Source organism: Hevea brasiliensis, chromosome 16 (assembly GCF_030052815.1).
Source record: "Hevea brasiliensis isolate MT/VB/25A 57/8 chromosome 16, ASM3005281v1, whole genome shotgun sequence".
Classification (NCBI taxonomy): domain Eukaryota; kingdom Viridiplantae; phylum Streptophyta; class Magnoliopsida; order Malpighiales; family Euphorbiaceae; genus Hevea; species Hevea brasiliensis.
In genome coordinates, this window is record NC_079508.1 from 58,138,686 (window position 1) to 58,156,898 (window position 18,213).

At 38.0% G+C, this 18,213-nt stretch overlaps 1 protein-coding gene across 2 annotated transcripts; it reads left to right on the top strand.

Moving 5' to 3' along the window:
* The first annotated feature begins 1,089 nt into the window (after positions 1-1,089).
* Positions 1,090-9,214, top strand: LOC110637303 (vacuolar protein sorting-associated protein 35A). Of its 2 annotated transcripts, XR_002491492.2 has the most exons (22): positions 1,090-1,393; positions 1,504-1,600; positions 1,725-1,848; positions 2,838-3,023; positions 3,727-3,814; positions 4,004-4,060; positions 4,162-4,251; positions 4,365-4,487; positions 4,636-4,770; positions 4,943-5,059; positions 5,842-6,081; positions 6,181-6,243; positions 6,454-6,543; positions 6,762-6,851; positions 7,228-7,329; positions 7,422-7,490; positions 7,610-7,690; positions 7,799-7,906; positions 8,001-8,104; positions 8,409-8,522; positions 8,635-8,947; positions 9,152-9,214. XR_002491492.2 is itself a non-coding variant. In XM_021787337.2 (21 exons), the coding sequence occupies exons 1-21, from the start codon at positions 1,301-1,303 to the stop codon at positions 8,843-8,845; spliced, it is 2,382 nt and encodes a 793-aa protein (XP_021643029.1). In that variant the 5' UTR covers positions 1,090-1,300; the 3' UTR covers positions 8,846-9,214. The 2 variants fall into 2 exon arrangements, 1 of the variants encoding a protein (XP_021643029.1); XM_021787337.2 differs by having other exon boundaries at positions 8,635-9,214.
* The last annotated feature ends 8,999 nt before the right edge of the window (positions 9,215-18,213 follow it).

Sequence of the window (18,213 nt, forward strand, 5' to 3'; positions counted from 1 at the left end):
TTAGGCATGCTTATTTTTATTAATAGAGACTCACCCATTGACATTTGGCAGCTACGGAGACAATAAGTTTAAAAAAAAAATGTTGCATAATATTTTTTTATTTTTTCAAAATAAAAAATAACTATATATAACTCAAAAAATTATTATGCTATATTCAAATTATTATAAAATAAAAGATTTTAATTGTGACGTTTGTATTTTTTTTTATTTTATAAAAAAATCATATTATATTTATACAATGATTCTTATTAATAAATTATCAAATTTTTATTAAAAAAATTTGACTATTGAGTAAAGTAGTGATTTTTTTTTTAAGTCAAAGAATGACTTATTTTATTTATTCGGAGTAAGGAATGATTAGAATAGTGTCAAATATTTCTTCAAGTGATTTTCTTTTAACAATGTATGGCCTACAAGATTGCCTAGATGAAGAAAGGGTTGATTAAGTTAAGACTATTTGTTTTTAGAAAATATTTTCTAATTTTTTGCAATTTTTTTTAATGTTTAGGGATTAAAAAACAAGTGAATGGAAATATTTTTGTACAAAATATAAATATATATTATTATTTTAATTTTATAATTAAATAATAAAAAATATTTTTATAGAGAATATTTTTTTGAAAAAATAATTTTCATAAAAAATATTTTTTTCATATAAATTATTTTTTATAAAATAAATAGAATCTTAGCGTAAATTTAAAATAAATCAAGTCCTATTTAACATCAAAATTTTAAATAAAAAAGTGTATTTTAAAAAGTTTAATTTTAAATGTGGTTTAAGGAAAATTATTTTATTATTTTAAAATTTTTATAATTACAATACATTACATTTAATTTTAAATCAAATTTTAATATATTAACTAATGCATTTAAAAAATATTTTTTATTAACAATAATTTCAACAGTGACTAAAATAGGTGGGGAAGATTTACATTAATATTTTACATGGCTTAAGGTCAGCACGCATGAAGGGTAAAATTTACCCGAGACCGTGGCCAGGTGACAAAGGATGGAACGCCTAGAAGGTAGAACAACAGTTCCGCTAGATTCAACAGAATGGACGGCTTAGATTCGATCAGCTCAGTTATCTCTTTCCGCAATTGAGCGAGCGGTGGAGACCAAGGCCAACAATAGACCTGAAGAGCACAGGATCACAGCGATCCAGGCTGTAAGTAATTGACGGGCGGTTGAGGACCTTGAGCTCGGGGTTCGTCGGATACAAACTAACAAGCAAGTCAAAACGCAACCTCGATTACAATTAAGATCTTGTTAGGGAGAGGGAGAAAGAGACAGAGAGAAGATGATCGCTGACGGAGTGGAAGACGAAGAGAAGTGGCTAGCGGCAGGAATTGCCGGCCTTCAACAGAACGCCTTCTATATGCATCGGGCTTTGGTAAACCCATTTTTCCACTTTATTGTTAGTTTATCGAGAAAACTACTGAAAATTCGCTACATATCTCCGAGGAGAGTGAATTCACTTATCGAAAACCCTAATTTGTTCAGGACTCGAACAACCTTAGAGACGCTTTGAAGTATTCAGCACAGATGCTCTCAGAACTGCGGACTTCGAAGCTCTCCCCTCACAAGTACTATGAACTTTGTAAGGGCTCGTCCTTCGAGATCTAATTTCTAGATTTTTTTTTTCGATCTTGTTCGATTGATACTTGATTTGAAGGAGGATGGTGTAGAAATTTTGGTTTGTGATATGTGCTTTGATGCCATAGACATGCGAGCATTTGATGAATTGAGGAAGCTGGAGCTGTTCTTCAAGGAAGAGACGCGGCGTGGTTGCTCGATTATTGATTTGTATGAACTTGTACAGCATGCTGGTAACATATTGCCTAGATTGTAAGTCCATTCTCATTTTCAAGTTTTTTCTTCAATCTTCTTCATACTGTTAGCATATGGCTTGAATTCCTTCATATGTGTTAGCAGAAAATATGAAGATAACACCTAAAGACCTATGCTCACATAAAGTCTAAGCAAGCAATTACCTCTAACCCTTTTTTTATTTAGATTATTTTTATCCAGACTCACCTGTTATGTTAGATCCTAATGATTGGTTGCTTACGCTCTTGGCTCATGATTAGTTGATCATGCTCTTGCAAACAAGGCAATTGACTCCTAAAATATATTGTCGTATGATATTAAAGTTTTCTGTTCTATGAGCCAAATTCTCTTTATAAAGTACACTGACCAAGCATAGGGGCATGAAAATTTGAAAAGTTGTAGGCACCACTGGTATATATTAATTTAGGTAGGTATCAAAAGTTCTTAGGAGTCAACAATCTTGATAAATTTGGTCATTCTAAGGCAATTATGTGTTAATTCAAAAATAACTGCTATATTGACATTAATAGGCAAAGACAATCTGGGCTGTTTGTATCACACTTCTAGTTTCATTTCATTTGGTTGGGAGTAGCAAAATTATTTTGCAAGTTGGAACACATGAAATGTTCATAGAATTAACTATTATTTTGCTTAGTCAAAAATCTAAATCTAAACAATATATTTTGTAAAGAATATAAATACATGCATGCATGTGTGGTTTGATTTCATTTTGTTGGGATATAGCAAAAATATTTTGTAATTTAGAAGATAATGTGTATAGAATTAACTATTATGCTTATATGTTTATAGAATTAACTATTCTGCTTAGTCAAGAATCTACATCTAAATAATATATTTTGTAAAGAATATAAATACATGCATGCATGTGTATATGCATACTTTTTGTAAGGAGCATAAGTCAAGAGATTTCGGTCAATTTAATAAATGGTATTTGTCCCAAGTGCTAACACTATTTTTATTTTACTCTATGCTGGTCCATCTTTCAGGTATCTCCTCTGTACTGTAGGGTCTGTATACATAAAGTCTAAAGAAGCTCCTGCAAAGGATGTTCTTAAGGATCTTGTGGAAATGTGTCGTGGCATTCAGCATCCTGTACGCGGGCTCTTCTTAAGGAGTTATCTTTCTCAAGTCAGTAGGGATAAGTTACCTGACATTGGTTCTGAGTATGAAGGGTAAGGACTAAGGATATTATATGGTTGTTATTGGTTTCTTTAACCTTTTAGGTGAAAGTTGTTTATTTCTGTGGTTTTGGAGAGAGAATTTAGTGGTCTTGCCACCGGTTGAGTTGAGTGGCTCCAGTCTTGGTCAGGCCATGTTTAGATGACTTGAGGTAGATCTTGTCAAATCGAGGTCCGAATCAAGAATCTAATCATATATGTACACACAAATACGGAGTGATCATATGGCAACTGAAAATGTGCTTGGAAAGCAAGAAATGTGGGTCCTAGTTGCACAAACCTGATAAGGAAAGAATTAAGTGAATCAACCAATTAATTTATTCAAGACGGCATCAATTCAGGCGTATTTGTGATTTGCCCTCTAGATTCAAATCGCTAGTTTGGGAAATTGACTTGCATTCAGAATCATATGATTATAATAACCCCAGATAATTTATGTGTTGCGTCATGTGTGGCAGAACAAGAAGGCAAAACGATCTTTGTAGTTGTATTAAGAAATGCAAATAGCTTTGATAGCTTTGAAGTGCTTTTTGTGCTCGTTAGTGCAATAGCATTTGGAGTCTGGACCCTTCAACTCATGTTATAGCACCAAGCTGATAGAATAATAATATAGCCATTGTTTCATTCCTTCATTTGTACTCCTGTTGTGGATTGTGATTGGAACTGACAGGTGTATTGATTCCTTGAATCCCTTCAGGGATGCTGACACAGTCATGGATGCTGTGGAGTTTGTGCTGCAAAATTTCACTGAGATGAACAAGCTGTGGGTGCGGATGCAACATCAGGTTGGTTGAAATATCTATGACTACTTGCTCTCATGTTTGGCATGCATCTCAATACTTGCATGTCGTAAAGGTAACATGTATCATGGGGGCATGATTTCTGGTCATGCAGGTCTTATACTGCTTGTGAATCATTCATACTCTTAGCTGATCCCTGAGTTGAGGCTTGCTGTCGGGCTTTCTGGTCTGCAGGGACCTGCCCGGGAAAAGGAGAAGCGGGAGAAAGGAAGGAGCGAGCTACGTGATCTTGTAATACCAAAAACCTGTAAATGGTTAATTTCCACAATGCAACTGTGTAGTTTGTGCTGTACACATGGACAGCTAAGTGTTTGGTCCCTGATCTTTAATAGGTTGGGAAGAATCTGCATGTCCTCAGTCAGATAGAAGGTGTTGACCTTGATATGTACAAAGATACTGTACTTCCAAGAGTCCTTGAACAGGTTTGATCCTTTATTTCTTCATTGATAGTATGTGTTTCTAAAGTTGTGTTTTTTCTACATGATGTATAGTTGCCATATCTTGGACTAAATATTGGATCTCAATTATTTGACAGGTTGTCAATTGTAAAGATGAACTTGCTCAGTTCTATTTGATGGATTGCATTATTCAGGTCTTTCCAGATGAGTATCACTTGCAAACTCTTGAAGTGTTGTTGGGTGCCTGTCCTCAGCTTCAGGTATGAACTTCTTGTTAGTTTTTGTTATTTGTTTGATGCATTTGTTGACATGGTCCTACATTGGCTTTTCAATGATATCTGTTCTTTGGTCTGATGCGACAACTACAGCAACTTAGTCTGCTCCTCGTTGTGTTTTTATGTTTTACAGCCATCTGTTGATATCAAGACAGTGCTCTCTAGATTGATGGAGAGACTCTCAAATTATGCAGCTTCAAGTGCAGAAGTTTTACCCGAGTTCTTGCAAGTAGAAGCTTTTTCAAAATTGAACAATGTCATAGGGAAGGTAAGATTAAATAAATGATAATATTGAAATTTTTGCATTATTTAGGCACCCATGTTTGTTTTCATTTTCTGTGGTAAAGGGCATTTAATGGCATGTCGGTGATAACAATTTTTTTATTATTAAATTATTGAATATATACTTAAACCTGGAAATATATTACGTATTGGTGCAGGTCATAGAAGCACAGGTTGATATGCCTATCTTCGGAGCCGTGACCTTATATTCATCTCTCCTTACATTTACTCTCCATGTTCATCCTGACCGGCTGGATTATGCAGATCAAGTGTTGGTATGTGTCACTCAACTATTTTTGCATTTTCAAATTTGTTTTTCCTGAGAATTATGAAGTGAAAACTATTGCAAATACTGTGAAGAAAATTAATTTACAAAACAAGCTTGATATAAGATATTGTAAATGATTATTGTGCTTTTCCAAACATTTCATGGATGATCTCACTTGCGCATTTGTGTTGAACTGTCAGTTTGGTTCAGAAAAATAGGAACTATTTTTCTTTTTGTAAGAAATTAGGAACCTGCATTGCAGAGATTGACTGTAGTTTAGATTTTGAGTAAAATTTAACTATTTTATTCCTTTAAAAAAACGTATTCAAAAGAAAAGCTAGTTTTCACTTTGTTACTGCTATTGCATAGGGTGTTCATAATCTAGATGTTTCCTGACTTTTTCTCCTTGAATGACCTGTTCACATGGTTATTGCTTCAAAATTTTGAGTTTCAATTGGTTTGATGGCATGCTGACAGGGGAAGTGTGAATCATGCTTAGTGTGGGACATTGTGGTTGGGAATGGAATTGGATCTAGGTGAAAAAGTCATTGAAGTAACAAATATGTGCTTGGTGTTATATTTCATAGCAAATATGTTTTAACCTATATCCCTTAGCAAATTTGTGTGACTATCTAACCTCAGTTTTATCAAGATCCTTGTAAGTGTTATTGTTACTGTTCACTTGCTGTCATGGTGATATTATGGAAACCAACTTATGGTTGCAGTGATCTGCGTGTCTCGTTTAAATTTTTTTGTGTATTAAAGTGATTTCTTGTCTCAATTGATCAGGGAGCATGTGTTAAGAAATTATCAAGCAAAGGAAAGCTTGAAGACAGCAGAGCCACGAAACAAATTGTAGCACTTTTAAGTGCTCCATTGGAGAAATATAATGATGTTGTCACTGCATTGAAGCTTTCAAACTACCACCATGTCATGGAATACCTTGACAATGAAACGAATAAAATCATGGCAACTGTCATAATTCAAAGTATTATGAAAAACAACACACGAATTTCTACTGCCGACAAGGTATTTTTCTCTCCCTTTCTCTTCTTTGCCTTCAAAACTCTGTTCATAATCATACTTTGCTCATGTTATTTATTTATTTATTTATTTATTTTTATGTAGGTTGAGGCATTATTTGAATTAATAACAGGGCTTATCAAGGATTTGGATGGAAATCATGAAGAGGTTATTTGCTGTTACATAATATGTTGCATGATCATGAGAAATGGATCTTTATAGCCTGTTTGAATTTTCCATCAATGCATGCTGTGGTTTGTTGATGCTGGTTGCATTTAATGACTATTTTTCTTCTTTCTTCTGGTATGCTTATTGAAACTCAGCCATCACACCTATTAGTGTTTTTCAATGTAAAGTATTTTGTTTCTCCACCTTTAGGTTGATGAAGATGATTTCAAAGAGGAGCAGAATTCCGTTGCACGTCTTATTCAGATGCTGCATAATGATGATCCAGTGGAAATGTACAAGGTACATGATTTATTGCAATATGAACATCATTTATCTTTCTAAAGGTTAAATTGGTATCTTCAACATTTTCTATGACTTCTAACTTATTTTTGTAACTTCTAATTTTGAACATTTTTATTTTGGTATTATTGTTTTATCACTTACGATATTTCATATGGTTGGATTTGAATTGTTGCCTACTTTATTTCAGTTTTCTTATCTTCTGCTTAATATTGCAGATCATATGTACAGTAAGGAGGCAGTTCATGACTGGGGGACCAAAGCGTTTACCCTTCACTATTCCTCCTCTTGTCTTTTCTTCTCTTAAGGTTTGCTTCTCTGCCTAATGCCAATGTGTTTTAAATGATAAAATTCCAGTTGCAAGTCCTAGAATAGGGACAACCACTTCATCTTCTGCATTGGCAGCATGCATAATAGCCAATTACTTGTTGTGAATCGTGCTGTTTTTCATGATAAAATAACTGAAAAATATTTCCTTTGACATCTGCCAATTAAGGTTATCTCCAATCCCCTCCCAAGGAAAAACAAGTTCCTCAATCTTTTCTGTCCGCATCGATAACTCTGTTTGTGATAATCCTTATTAAAGCTTTATTGACTGAAGGCTATAGTGGCATGCTGTTTCATCTTTTAGCAGTGCAATTTCTGGTTTACAACATATCGTCAGTATGTTGTTTGTGTGAGCAGTTGGTTAGGCGACTGCAAGGCCAAGATGAAGGCCAAGATGAAAATCCTTTTGGAGATGAGTCATTGACTACGCCAAAGAAAATTTTTCAGCTTTTGAATCAGGTATATTTTATTTTATGCTGTCTTCGTGTCTCATATAAAGGCATGTTAATATCTTTCCTGTATATTTGGTGATGCAAACCTTTTTGTTTCAGACAATTGAGGTGCTGTCAACTGTCCCAGCACCTGAACTAGCATTACAGCTGTACTTACAATGTGCAGAGGTATACTGATACACAGCGCATCAATACTTGAGGGTCCATTTTACAATCCTTCATGTCGAATCCTGATGTTCTATTTTATTTTATTTTTTTTTTTTTTTTTGGGGTTGTTTTTTGGTCAGGCTGCCAATGACTCTGATTTAGAACCTGTTGCATATGAATTTTTTACCCAAGCATATATTCTATATGAAGAAGAAGTCTCAGTATGTTGTTCCCCACCTTTGTAAATGATCAACCTTCATGGATTCTGGCTCAAATACATTAACGTCTACTCTTTCATTTAACTAATTAATTCACCCTTGCTATAACAGGATTCCAAAGCACAGGTGACTGCGCTGCATTTAATAATAGGGACTCTACGAAGGATGCATGTCTTTGGTATTGAGAATAGAGATACATTGACACACAAAGCCACGGGGGTAATCATAGCAGCATTTAGTAATTTATCTTAATTTTTAGCCTACTATACATTCAGGGCATTTTGTACTGATATGAGACCTTTGCATGGTGCAGTATTCTGCTAAGCTTTTAAAGAAGCCTGATCAGTGCAGAGCTGTATATAGTTGTGCACATCTTTTTTGGGTTGATGATCAAGATAACATGAAAGATGGAGAGAGGTGGGTAACAAGCATTAAGCATTGATAAAGGCCAAAAATGATCACCATGGTCAGACGTTTGCAATTTTACTTTGATAGCAGCATCTAATCAACTAGTGCCTCGATGTGATGTTCTATTGGGCCTTGCATCACAGTGACATTTTTCTCAGTAAAAGAGGATACCAGGAGACCGTTATTTTGGCTCTCCCTTCCCCCCCCTCCCCCCTCTTCTTTATTTATTTATTTATTTTGGGGAAGGGGGTGAGGCAAGAATTCTGTTTACTTATGTATCATTATTAATTTGCAATATATTTATTTGTGCCAGGGTTCTAATTTGCCTAAAGCGTGCTCTAAGAATTGCAAATGCTGCTCAACAAATGTCCAATGCAACACGAGGTAGCACTGGATCAGTCACACTCTTTGTTGAGATTCTGAGCAAGTAATTGTTCCTTATCTGAATCTACTGGATTATTACTGGTTCAATTTGTTTAATTTTGTTTTGACTTTAGAACTCTGAATATAGAAATCCTAACATTCTGTTGTATTTGAAGGTATCTCTATTTCTTCGAGAAGGGGAACCCACAGGTAACTGCTGCTGCAATACAGAGCCTGATTGAATTGATTAACACTGAGATGCAAAGTGACTCTAGTACACCAGACCCTGCTGCTGATGCTTTCTTTGCCAGCACACTGCGGTACATCCAGTTCCAGAAACAGAAAGGAGGAGCAATTGGTGAAAGGTATGAGGCCATCAAGATGTGATGGGATGATTGGATGACAAATGCCTTTCATGTTATTGATTCAAATATAATTGCTGCCATTGACTAGTCCTGTGGAGCAGGGCTTATGTGCTTATGTTCTTGGGTAAGCGCAATGTTGAAAACCTATCTGCTTATTGGTTTACTACAAAGTCATTCACCACAAATTATTGATGGTTTAGGAAATTAACCAAGTACAAAGTTCAAGTTTGTCTATTTTTTTGAGGTTTTGGTAACATGATACCAACCGTCCTTAATTAATGTTTTCTCTTATTTCTGGGTTGTCTGATCTCGAATTGCTGAACTACAGTTGCTAAGGAAATATGAAAATGGGTGTGCCTTGATCAAATAAAAGATGAGATTCGTAGTTGAAGAGTTGCGATATGGTGGTGCTTTACTGCTTGTGTTTTAATTTGTCGGCAAAAAGACCCTCAATCTTTGCATCAGTTTGATAATTGGAATTACAAGTTAATCGATTTCTGTAGGCCTTATATAATGGATGTATTTTATGAATATTTATAACTTTTTATTTGTTAAATTAAATTCATATCACATCAAAGTATTTGACAATTTTCGTTGCATATCTTATAATATATTATTTTTATGTGGGGGTGGTCACGGTTTAAGAATTATCGGTTATGATTTTTGAATAACTAGTTTGGATTTAATGAAATTTGAATCACTGGTTTGGGTTTAATGAAATTATAAATTTGAGTCAAACTTGATGTTTTCTGAATTGCTGGTTTCGGTTTGAGCTTTGGTTTAAAATTATTTGAAGGGCAGTTTAAAAAAAGACGATTTAAGATTTGAGAGCAATTTAAGGGTGATTTAGATGAAAATTTTATTGGTTTAAAATTTAAGTTATATTTGTAAAAATATTTTTAATTTTTTTTAAAAATTTTTTAAGAAAATGAAAATAATTTATCTTTAAGAAAAATTTAATAATAAAAAGAATTAAATTTCTTAAAGAAGAGGAGATGAATTTTTTTTTAAGAAATTAAAAAATGTGTATAAGTGTAATTTTGTCAATGTATTTCTTTAGGATTTAGAGAGAGAAATTCAGTTTTATTGCTTGTCCTTATAAATAAAAAAAATATATATATATATATATAAAATAGGAGGTATTGAAAATTTTATTGAGAATATAAAATAATGACAAAGTAATTCAGATAATATTGAAAATTTCAGTAAGCAAAGGAAATTGAGAGAGTATTATGAATTGAAAAGAGAAAAAAATAATTATTTGGAGAATTTAAGAGAAATTGAGAGTATTAAGAATTAAAAAAAAGTGTAGAGAATAATTGTGTAGAGAATTTAAGATTTATATAAATGAATTATAAGTGGGGTGAGATATTTATTGAATTTATTGTGTTTAAATTGCTTATTTGATCCAGTTCGAAATCATCGGTTCAGTTTGATTTGGAATCGCCAGTTCACAGTTCCTGAAAAATATGAATTTGAATCAAACTATAGATAGATGATTTTGATCTGGTTCAAAATGGATTTCAATTTTAACTGGCTTCGATTCGATTTTAATCGAACTAATTTCGATTTGGCTCCGATTTGAAAATGGATCGTGGTCACCCCAATTTCTACACGATGATGGCTACATATAAAATACACTGGTAGTATAATATGCGAGTGTATGGAGTATTTTAAAATTTAATGTTGCGAGTGCGCTCGGTAATTTTTCATACTTGTATAATATACATATTATTTAATATAAAATTATATATAAATATATAAATATTGGAGGAAGCTCACCAAACAAACAAGAAGAGCCTCTTGCAAGCCACAACAAGTTCTCAGAAGAGACTATCCAGATAGTAGCCCATGGATTGGTATCCATGAGGAAACCAAGCAGAAGAAGCCTCTTCCCATCTATAAGCTTGCCCTTGAGATCATCAGAAAGGAAGGAAAGAAACTACCCCCTCTCAAACCAGTTTCTTCCCCTCCGACTTCACTTCCTTTGGTGCAACCCTGCATGATTTCAGCAGATGAACTCTGGAGAGAGCATTGATCCATTCTGGAGGCCTGAACATATTCTTTTGACAAAGATCTTCTGGAAGAAATAAGAGATCTGATAGATCTGGTCAAAGATCCAGATCGTCTGTAAATGTTGTATGGACTAAGAAGAGGAAGAAGAGATTCTCCAACCTGTTTTCTTATCTCCACTTTGGAGCTGTTCGACTTATCCTCAGTCTACATGGACAACGAGGACTTCCAGTAACAGCAAGAGTATCACTCCTTGATACGAGGTTTTTACAGTATGAACATGCAGTGATAGGGACATGTCTTACCACTTTGCGACTAAGAGGGAACAAAAGGATATCATGTCCAGTCAGCGCACCAAATTCCTCATAAGGTCGGTCCTCCAGTACTAACCCACCACGCTACGCTAGTGCGCAGTGCTTAACATTCACAGGGCAGGCATTCGAACCCGGGACCTCAAGGGCAAACCCAGGCCGCTACGAGGCTCTGATACCAAAGATATGCCAGGAGCCCTTACCAAACATATAATGAACTCATGCTATGCCTCTTCCCTCTCCATAGGTACTCTTTGGCTGTGCCCTTTTGTTCATTATACATGTGATAACGGGACCGTCGTACCTTAATATCAAAATAAAGATATTTCTGATACACAGGATCCTCTTAAAGAGGCAAGTGTAGAGCATACGTATCTCTGATTATAAGAGTATGATACACATTCAAAGGTTTTCGGAGAGAAGGAGAAGAATTTAGAAAGCCATAGAAGAGAACTTCAGAGAATTTTATTGAAAGGGAACCAAGTCTGATTACAACTGAAGAGAGCAACTCCTTATATAGGCGAGGAGGCTCTTAACATTACAGGCAACCGGTTAGAAACTGGCTACCGACACTCTTAAAGCAACATAAAGGAAAGCAAAATGAAGATGGACACATTATTACATTATTGACTGACAAACTTAAACTTTTATCATGGAGTGGTGAACAGATTGAGGGTGTCAAAGTCGGAGTCATCAGAGTCGATTCCAAAAAAGTCCTTTGGCCACTGTCTGTGTGCAGGAGATGGTGGGTTAGCGCTTTGAATGGCATCTCTTGACTCTGTGTCCATTGGATCCTGGGAATCTTGCCACATGGGATGGGTCCAGTCAATAGGCTCATCAGTGAGAGACTGGATGGGACCAAGTGATGTACAATTCACATGGGGAGGTACCAGACAATAATAGCCGTTGATTTCACAAAGATATTCAGCTAGTTGTTTCCTCAAGGGTCCCATGGCCTCTTTGTCAATAATTGATACCACGTAAGTCCTCCACTCGTATTCAGTGTTTTGGGTTCAGAGGAGTCCATCGGGCCTTCTAGAGAAAGGCCTGTGAAAAATGAACATGGTTCTGATGTTGGGCTGAGTAGCGATGGGCCTGTCTTCTATTCCATTGGTGTCTATGATGCGCTTTAGACTGTAGCGCCATGCTGAAATGGGCTTGAACCATTTCAGAAATCTAAACAGGAGAGTTCTGTTGGTGTTGTTCATAACATACTGATACAGGGCCATGAGCGGGAATTCTATCCCTGTAGAATAGAGAGTAACCATGCACCAGAGGAGCCATAGTTCTTCCAGGATGAGTTCTCTGCCAGGGTGGATACTGAAACAGGTGAGGAAAGGGTTGTCAGGGATAAAGACAGTCGAGGAGGGGAGTAATCCCTTTAGTGTGTTTCTTGCACTCAGGTAGTGAAATAGATGATCCCTTGCGAACTTAGCCATTTTTGTGATAGGCTGGTTTGGTGAGCATCCGGGAGGGAAACTGTCTGGAGTAGGAACCAGGAAATTATGCATTGGAGAAGGAGTATGTGGAGAGGATGAAGACGATGCCATGAGGATCAAGGGGAGTGTAGAGGAAGATTGGATCAGGTGGAGGGTTTTTGGCCTGGATAGGAGATCAGGAAACAAGTTGTGCTTCCCTCTGATATGCTGGACTGTGAATTTATACTTGGCGAACCAGTCCTTAAGCCTCAGTAATTGTAATTCAGGAAGAGATTTGTTTTTGAAGTCTAGAACCTTTGGGAAGGATGAGCTGTCCATGACCACAGTGAAATGGTGGCCAATCAAATGAAATTCGAATTTCTTTATTCCATTTTTGACAGCTAATATCTCTTTATAGACTGAATGATAATGTTTCTGAGGCTCTGGGAATTCTCCACTAGCATGTTCGCAGATATGCTTTTCTCCTTGAATCTCTTCGATGAGGACTGCACCCCAGTGGGTGTCACTAGCATCAGTCTGAAGGATACGGTGTCCAATGCTAGGAATCTTTAGTGGTGGCGGGTTTAAAGCCACTTCTTTTAATTTTTTGACTGCACATGTCTGTTCTTCCCTCCATGGTGGGGCATCCTTTTTAAGCATCTTTGACAGCTGGCAAGTGTGGGCGGCCACATGCGGGATAAACTTCCTGATGTAATTGATAATACCAAGGAACTGTTGTATTTGTTTTACTGTCAAGTCCTTATCAGGAAACTTCAGTAATTCTTCTGCAATGTGAGGTCCCGGTTGGTATTTTCCATCCTTGAATTTCATTCCAAGGAAGTCGATATCAGTTTGGGCCAGTGAGCTCTTCTTTTCTGATAGCATAATTCCATAGGAATCCACCAATTGTTGAAATGTAGAGAGGAGTGTGCTTTGGGCCGTAACATCTTTGAAGAAGAGAAGGATATCGTCTATATAAATAAGAGCACTATGTAGTATGGGCTCGAATATCCTTGTCATGGCCTTTTGGAAAACTGATGGGGCCGTCTTAAGGCCGAATGGAAGGACTGTCCATTGATATTGGGCCGTGGGAATGCAGAAAGCAGTCTTGGGCCTATCAGAGGGGTTAATACCCAATTGCCAAAAACCAGCCTTAAGATCAAACTTGGAGAAAATATGGGCTTCGTGTAGTTGAGTGAACAAGGCTTCAGGCTTTGGTAATGGGAACTTGTCATTTTGGAGGAAATGATTCAGAGGCTTGTAATCTATGATAAGTCTTTTCTTCCCTCTTAGTCGTTCCGATATTTTTTAAACATAAAAGGCCTGGCAGGCCCATTGGGAGGAAGTGGGTTCTATGAGGCCTTGTTAGAGAAGCTGTTTGCACTCTTCTTGGGCTAGAGCCAAGTCTGTAGGATTCATTCCCGGGTGTGATGCCTTTGTCGGATTGATATCTTCATTGAGTTTGCATGGAAGACTGATAAAGAATTCTGGGTTCTTCTATAGGGGGTGGTGATGGTGAAAATGCGCATGAGAGTCAGCACAGGACCTTAAGAGGAGCTCCTTGTGCTCTTGGAATTCAGCTGAGGCATCAGCCAGAGAATATAACCTTGGAACAGAAGTAAATGGCTGAAAATTCCTCTTATATTTCAATCCTGTGGGGAGGATCTTCAAATGCTTCGCCTGTTGATAGAAGTCAAAGCCTATCAGCAGATCCTTGTCAGGAAGATCCGACCCGATGACCCTAGTCCAGAGGATACAAGTGGGGAAGAACTAGATTCCAATTGGATGCTTAGTGATGAGGCTAGTTTTGAAAACATTTCCATCTGCAGCCTTAAAGTATTCTTCATGAGGGAACCAGTATTCTGAGGGTAAGATGGCTGGGTTCATCATGCTTTTGTGAGCCCCAGTATCCAGGAAGCCAATGACACTAATGGGCCGTTCATACTTGCTGGGAAGAATATGAATCGGGACTAAAGGAACTGGAATAGTGTCTGGGCCATTAGTAGATTGGGAGGATTGGATATGTTGGGCCAGGTAAGACGGGTAATGGGCTTCAGTATCTGAACTGGATTCTTCTGAAGTGAGTGAGTAATCTTCTTCTAATCCAGTGTCTACTCCAAGGGCAAAGACTGTATCTTCATCGGGCTCATCCTGTTCAGAGAACAGGGATTCAACATCATCATGCTCCAGGGAGATGTGAGAAGCCTGCTGTATGTGTTGTAATAACTTGCCTTCCTTATTGGGGTTTTTTGGGCAGTTCTTGGCATAATGACCTCGATTGCCACAGACATAGCACTTGTCAGACTTCTTTGTACCCGTTTCGAAAGTATCTGACTAACCTTCTTCCTTTCTTTTGCTTGAAAGGGGGTTTGAACCCAGAGGGATGCTTCTTGTAATGTGTTTTCTTCTTTGGCTTGCATTCACAGTTCTTTTCCTTTCATTTAATGGCAAGGTGAGACTTCTGGCATACATTCTTCAAAGCTTTGCTGTTGTCAATGATATCTTCGAACAATTTTTGTTGTTCGCACATGTTGTCCAGACAGGCCAGAGTCATTTGATGGATTTCCCCTATAGTGATAGCATTCATTGCTCTTCTGGTAGCAGCAATACTTCTGTGGAGTTCTGGTTGTAATGCTTCTGGTAGGGAGGCAATATAGGTATGCCTGAGGTTGACATCATTGTAACCATTAAGCAGATAATAACGTTGAGTCATGCGCTGGTAGTGTTTTTCAATGTCTGATCTTTTTAAAGAACAGCAGTGCATATCAAAGAAATCTTGTCTTAACTGCTTGCTGTATAAGGATGCATCTCCGAGAAACTCAGCAAAGAGAGCATTGACTGCTTGTAAGGGAGTCAGGTGGCAAAATTGAGCTTTCTGATATTCTCCAATGGAGGAAAACCAATCTTGCAATGTGCCAACAGTTCGAGAGATGAATTCTCTGAGTATAGTGTGGGAGTCAGCACCTTCCCGGAGCATTTGGACATTAAGCCAAGCTTTAAATTTTGCAAGGCGATCTCTCCACTTTGATGGGGGAACATTATCTAAGGTGAACCATGGGCCTGGTTTGTTATGGAGCGCCTGGTAGTCCAAAATCTAGAATTGGTTCATCATCAGGGATCTCAACATGGGGGTCTTGAGGAGGCCCTGTAGGGCCTGTAGTGCCACTGGTAGAATCTGTGGTTGGTGAAGGACCTGGTCAATCTTGGAATTAATACGCTGTAGTGCCTTATTCTGGACAGCAGCATTCTTGGTCTGCCAGTTCAAAACTTCTTCAGCTTGAGTGATCGGGGTTGTCTGACCTTCACTATCAACCTTAGTTGAGTGAATGAAAGGTCTAGTGGAGATTTTGGTTTGCTGGTCGGTCTGTTGTGCTAATGAAGGAAAATCTGCTTCATAAGAGGAAGGTGAGAACATCATGCAGGGTTGCACCAAAGGAAGTGAAGTCTGAGGGGAAGAAACTGGTTTAAGAGGGGGGTAGTTTCTTTCCTTCCTTTCTGATGATCTCAAGGGCAAGCTTATAGATGGGAAGAGGCTTCTTCTGCTTGGTTTCCTCATGGATACCAATCCATGGGCTACTATCTGGATAGTCTCTTCTGAGAACTTGTTGTGGCTTGCAAGAGGCTCTTCTTGTTTGTTTGGTGAGCTTCCTCCAATTTTTGTCAGACAGAGAATGGTCATATTCATTTTCCCAGTAATTGTCACGACAGTCACAATCTTCGTCGCATGCTCCAGAACCTGGGAGATCCCAGGGGCAGTGACCATCTATTTTCTGAGGATAGATGTAATGATTGTCTGGTGTTACTGCTCCAATGGGATAGTCGTCTTGCTCTTTTTCTAATGGCTGGACCATCATGGTCTGGAATACAGGCAAGGATTCTGTAGAATGCCGTGGTGGCTGGAAGGAAGTCTGCACGGTTCCATCAGGATTCCTTCTGAAAGAAGATTCTGTGATCTGGATTGGTTGGGAGGTTGAATGAAGCCTTTCATAATTGGTTAACCAATCCTTTGGGATGAGCTGTTCAAGCTCATTTCTAGGCAGTTGCCTAGGTATCTGAACAATTGTTGGAGTGGTCTCAGTGTCTGCTAGCACAAGCAGAGCATCATTTGATACAGATGGCTGAGATAGATCTACTGCATGATCTTGCAGCCTATAGATAATCTGGTGGTGTAACGTAGCCATCATGGAAGATGTGACTGGGCTGCACCCGTGAGTTGGATTTGAACTTTTAAAGCAGTTCTGAGATGTGGATCTCTAAGGGAAAGATTGTAGTTAGGAAAAAACGTCAATACCACACTTCCTGCATGAAAAGGGGTAAGACATGTCCCTATCACTGCATGTTCATACTGTAAAAACCTCGTATCAAGGAGTGATACTCTTGTTGTTACTGGAAGTCCTCGTCGTCCATGTAGACTGAGGATAAGTCGAACAGCTCCAAAGTGGAGATGAGAAAACCCTTCTTGTCTCCATCTGGGGATAAGCTGAGGAGGGATTTCTAAGGTTACGTAATGTTCAGCAGATGAACTCTGGAGAGAGCATTGATCCATTCTGGAGGCCTGAACATATTCTTTTGATCAACATGTTAAGTCTTGGTGATGAACCAATTCTAGATTTTGGACTACCAGGCGAGTCATCGCACCAAATTCCTCATAAGGTCGATCCCCCAGTACTAACCCACCACGGTACGCTAGCGCGCAGTGCTTAACATTCACAGGGCAGGCATTCGAACCCGGGACCTCAAGGGCAAACCCAGGCCGTTACGAGGCTCTGATACCACTTGAACTAAAAAGGATATCCTGTCCAGTCAGCGCACCAAATTCCTCATAAGGTCGGGCCCCCAGTACTAACAAAGATATGCCGGGAGCCCTTACCACACATATAATGAACTCATGCTATGCCTCTTCCCTCTCCATAGGTACTCTCTGGCTGTGCCATTTTGTTCATTATACATGTGATAACGGGACCGTCGCACCTTAATATCAAAACAAAGATATTTCTGATACAGAGGATCCTCTTAAAGAGGCAAGTGTAGAGCATACGTATCTCTGATTATAAGAGTATGATATACATTCAAAGGTTTTCGGAGAGAAGGAGAAGAATTTAGAAAGCCATAGAAGAGAACTTCAGAGAATATTATTGAAAGGGAACCAAGTCTATAGGATTCATTCCCGGGTGTGATGCTTTTGTCGGATTGATATCTTGATTGAGTTTGAATGGAAGACTGACAAAGAATTCCGGGTTCTTCCATAGGGGGTGGTGATGGTGAAAATGTGCATGAGAGTCAGCACATGACCTTAAGAGGAGCTCCTGGTAGTCCAAAATCTAGACTTGGTTCATCATCAGGGATCTCAAGGGCAAGCTCATAGATGGGAAGAGGCTTCTTCTGCTTGGTTTCCTCATGGATACCAATCCATGGGCTACTAGCTGGATAGTCTCTTCTGAGAACTTGTTGTGGCTTGCAAGAGGCTCTTCTTGTTTGTTTGGTGAGCTTCCTCCAATTTTTGTCAGACAGAGGATAGTCATATTCATTTTCCCAGTAATTGTCACGACAGTCACAATCTTCGTCGCATGCTCCAGAACCTGGGAGATCCCAAGAGCAATGACCATCTATTTTCTGAGGATAGATGTAATGATTGTCTGGTGTTACTG

Bases quoted from the DNA above. Each gene is read 5' to 3' on its own strand.
- LOC110637303 (XM_021787337.2), top strand. From the start codon at position 1,301: ATGATCGCTGACGGAGTGGAAGACGAAGAGAAGTGGCTAGCGGCAGGA. The intron at 1,601-1,724 runs GTAAGGGCTCGT...TTGATGCCATAG, and splicing joins TCACAAGTACTATGAACTTT to ACATGCGAGCATTTGATGAA. The intron at 4,488-4,635 runs GTATGAACTTCT...TATGTTTTACAG, and splicing joins GTGCCTGTCCTCAGCTTCAG to CCATCTGTTGATATCAAGAC.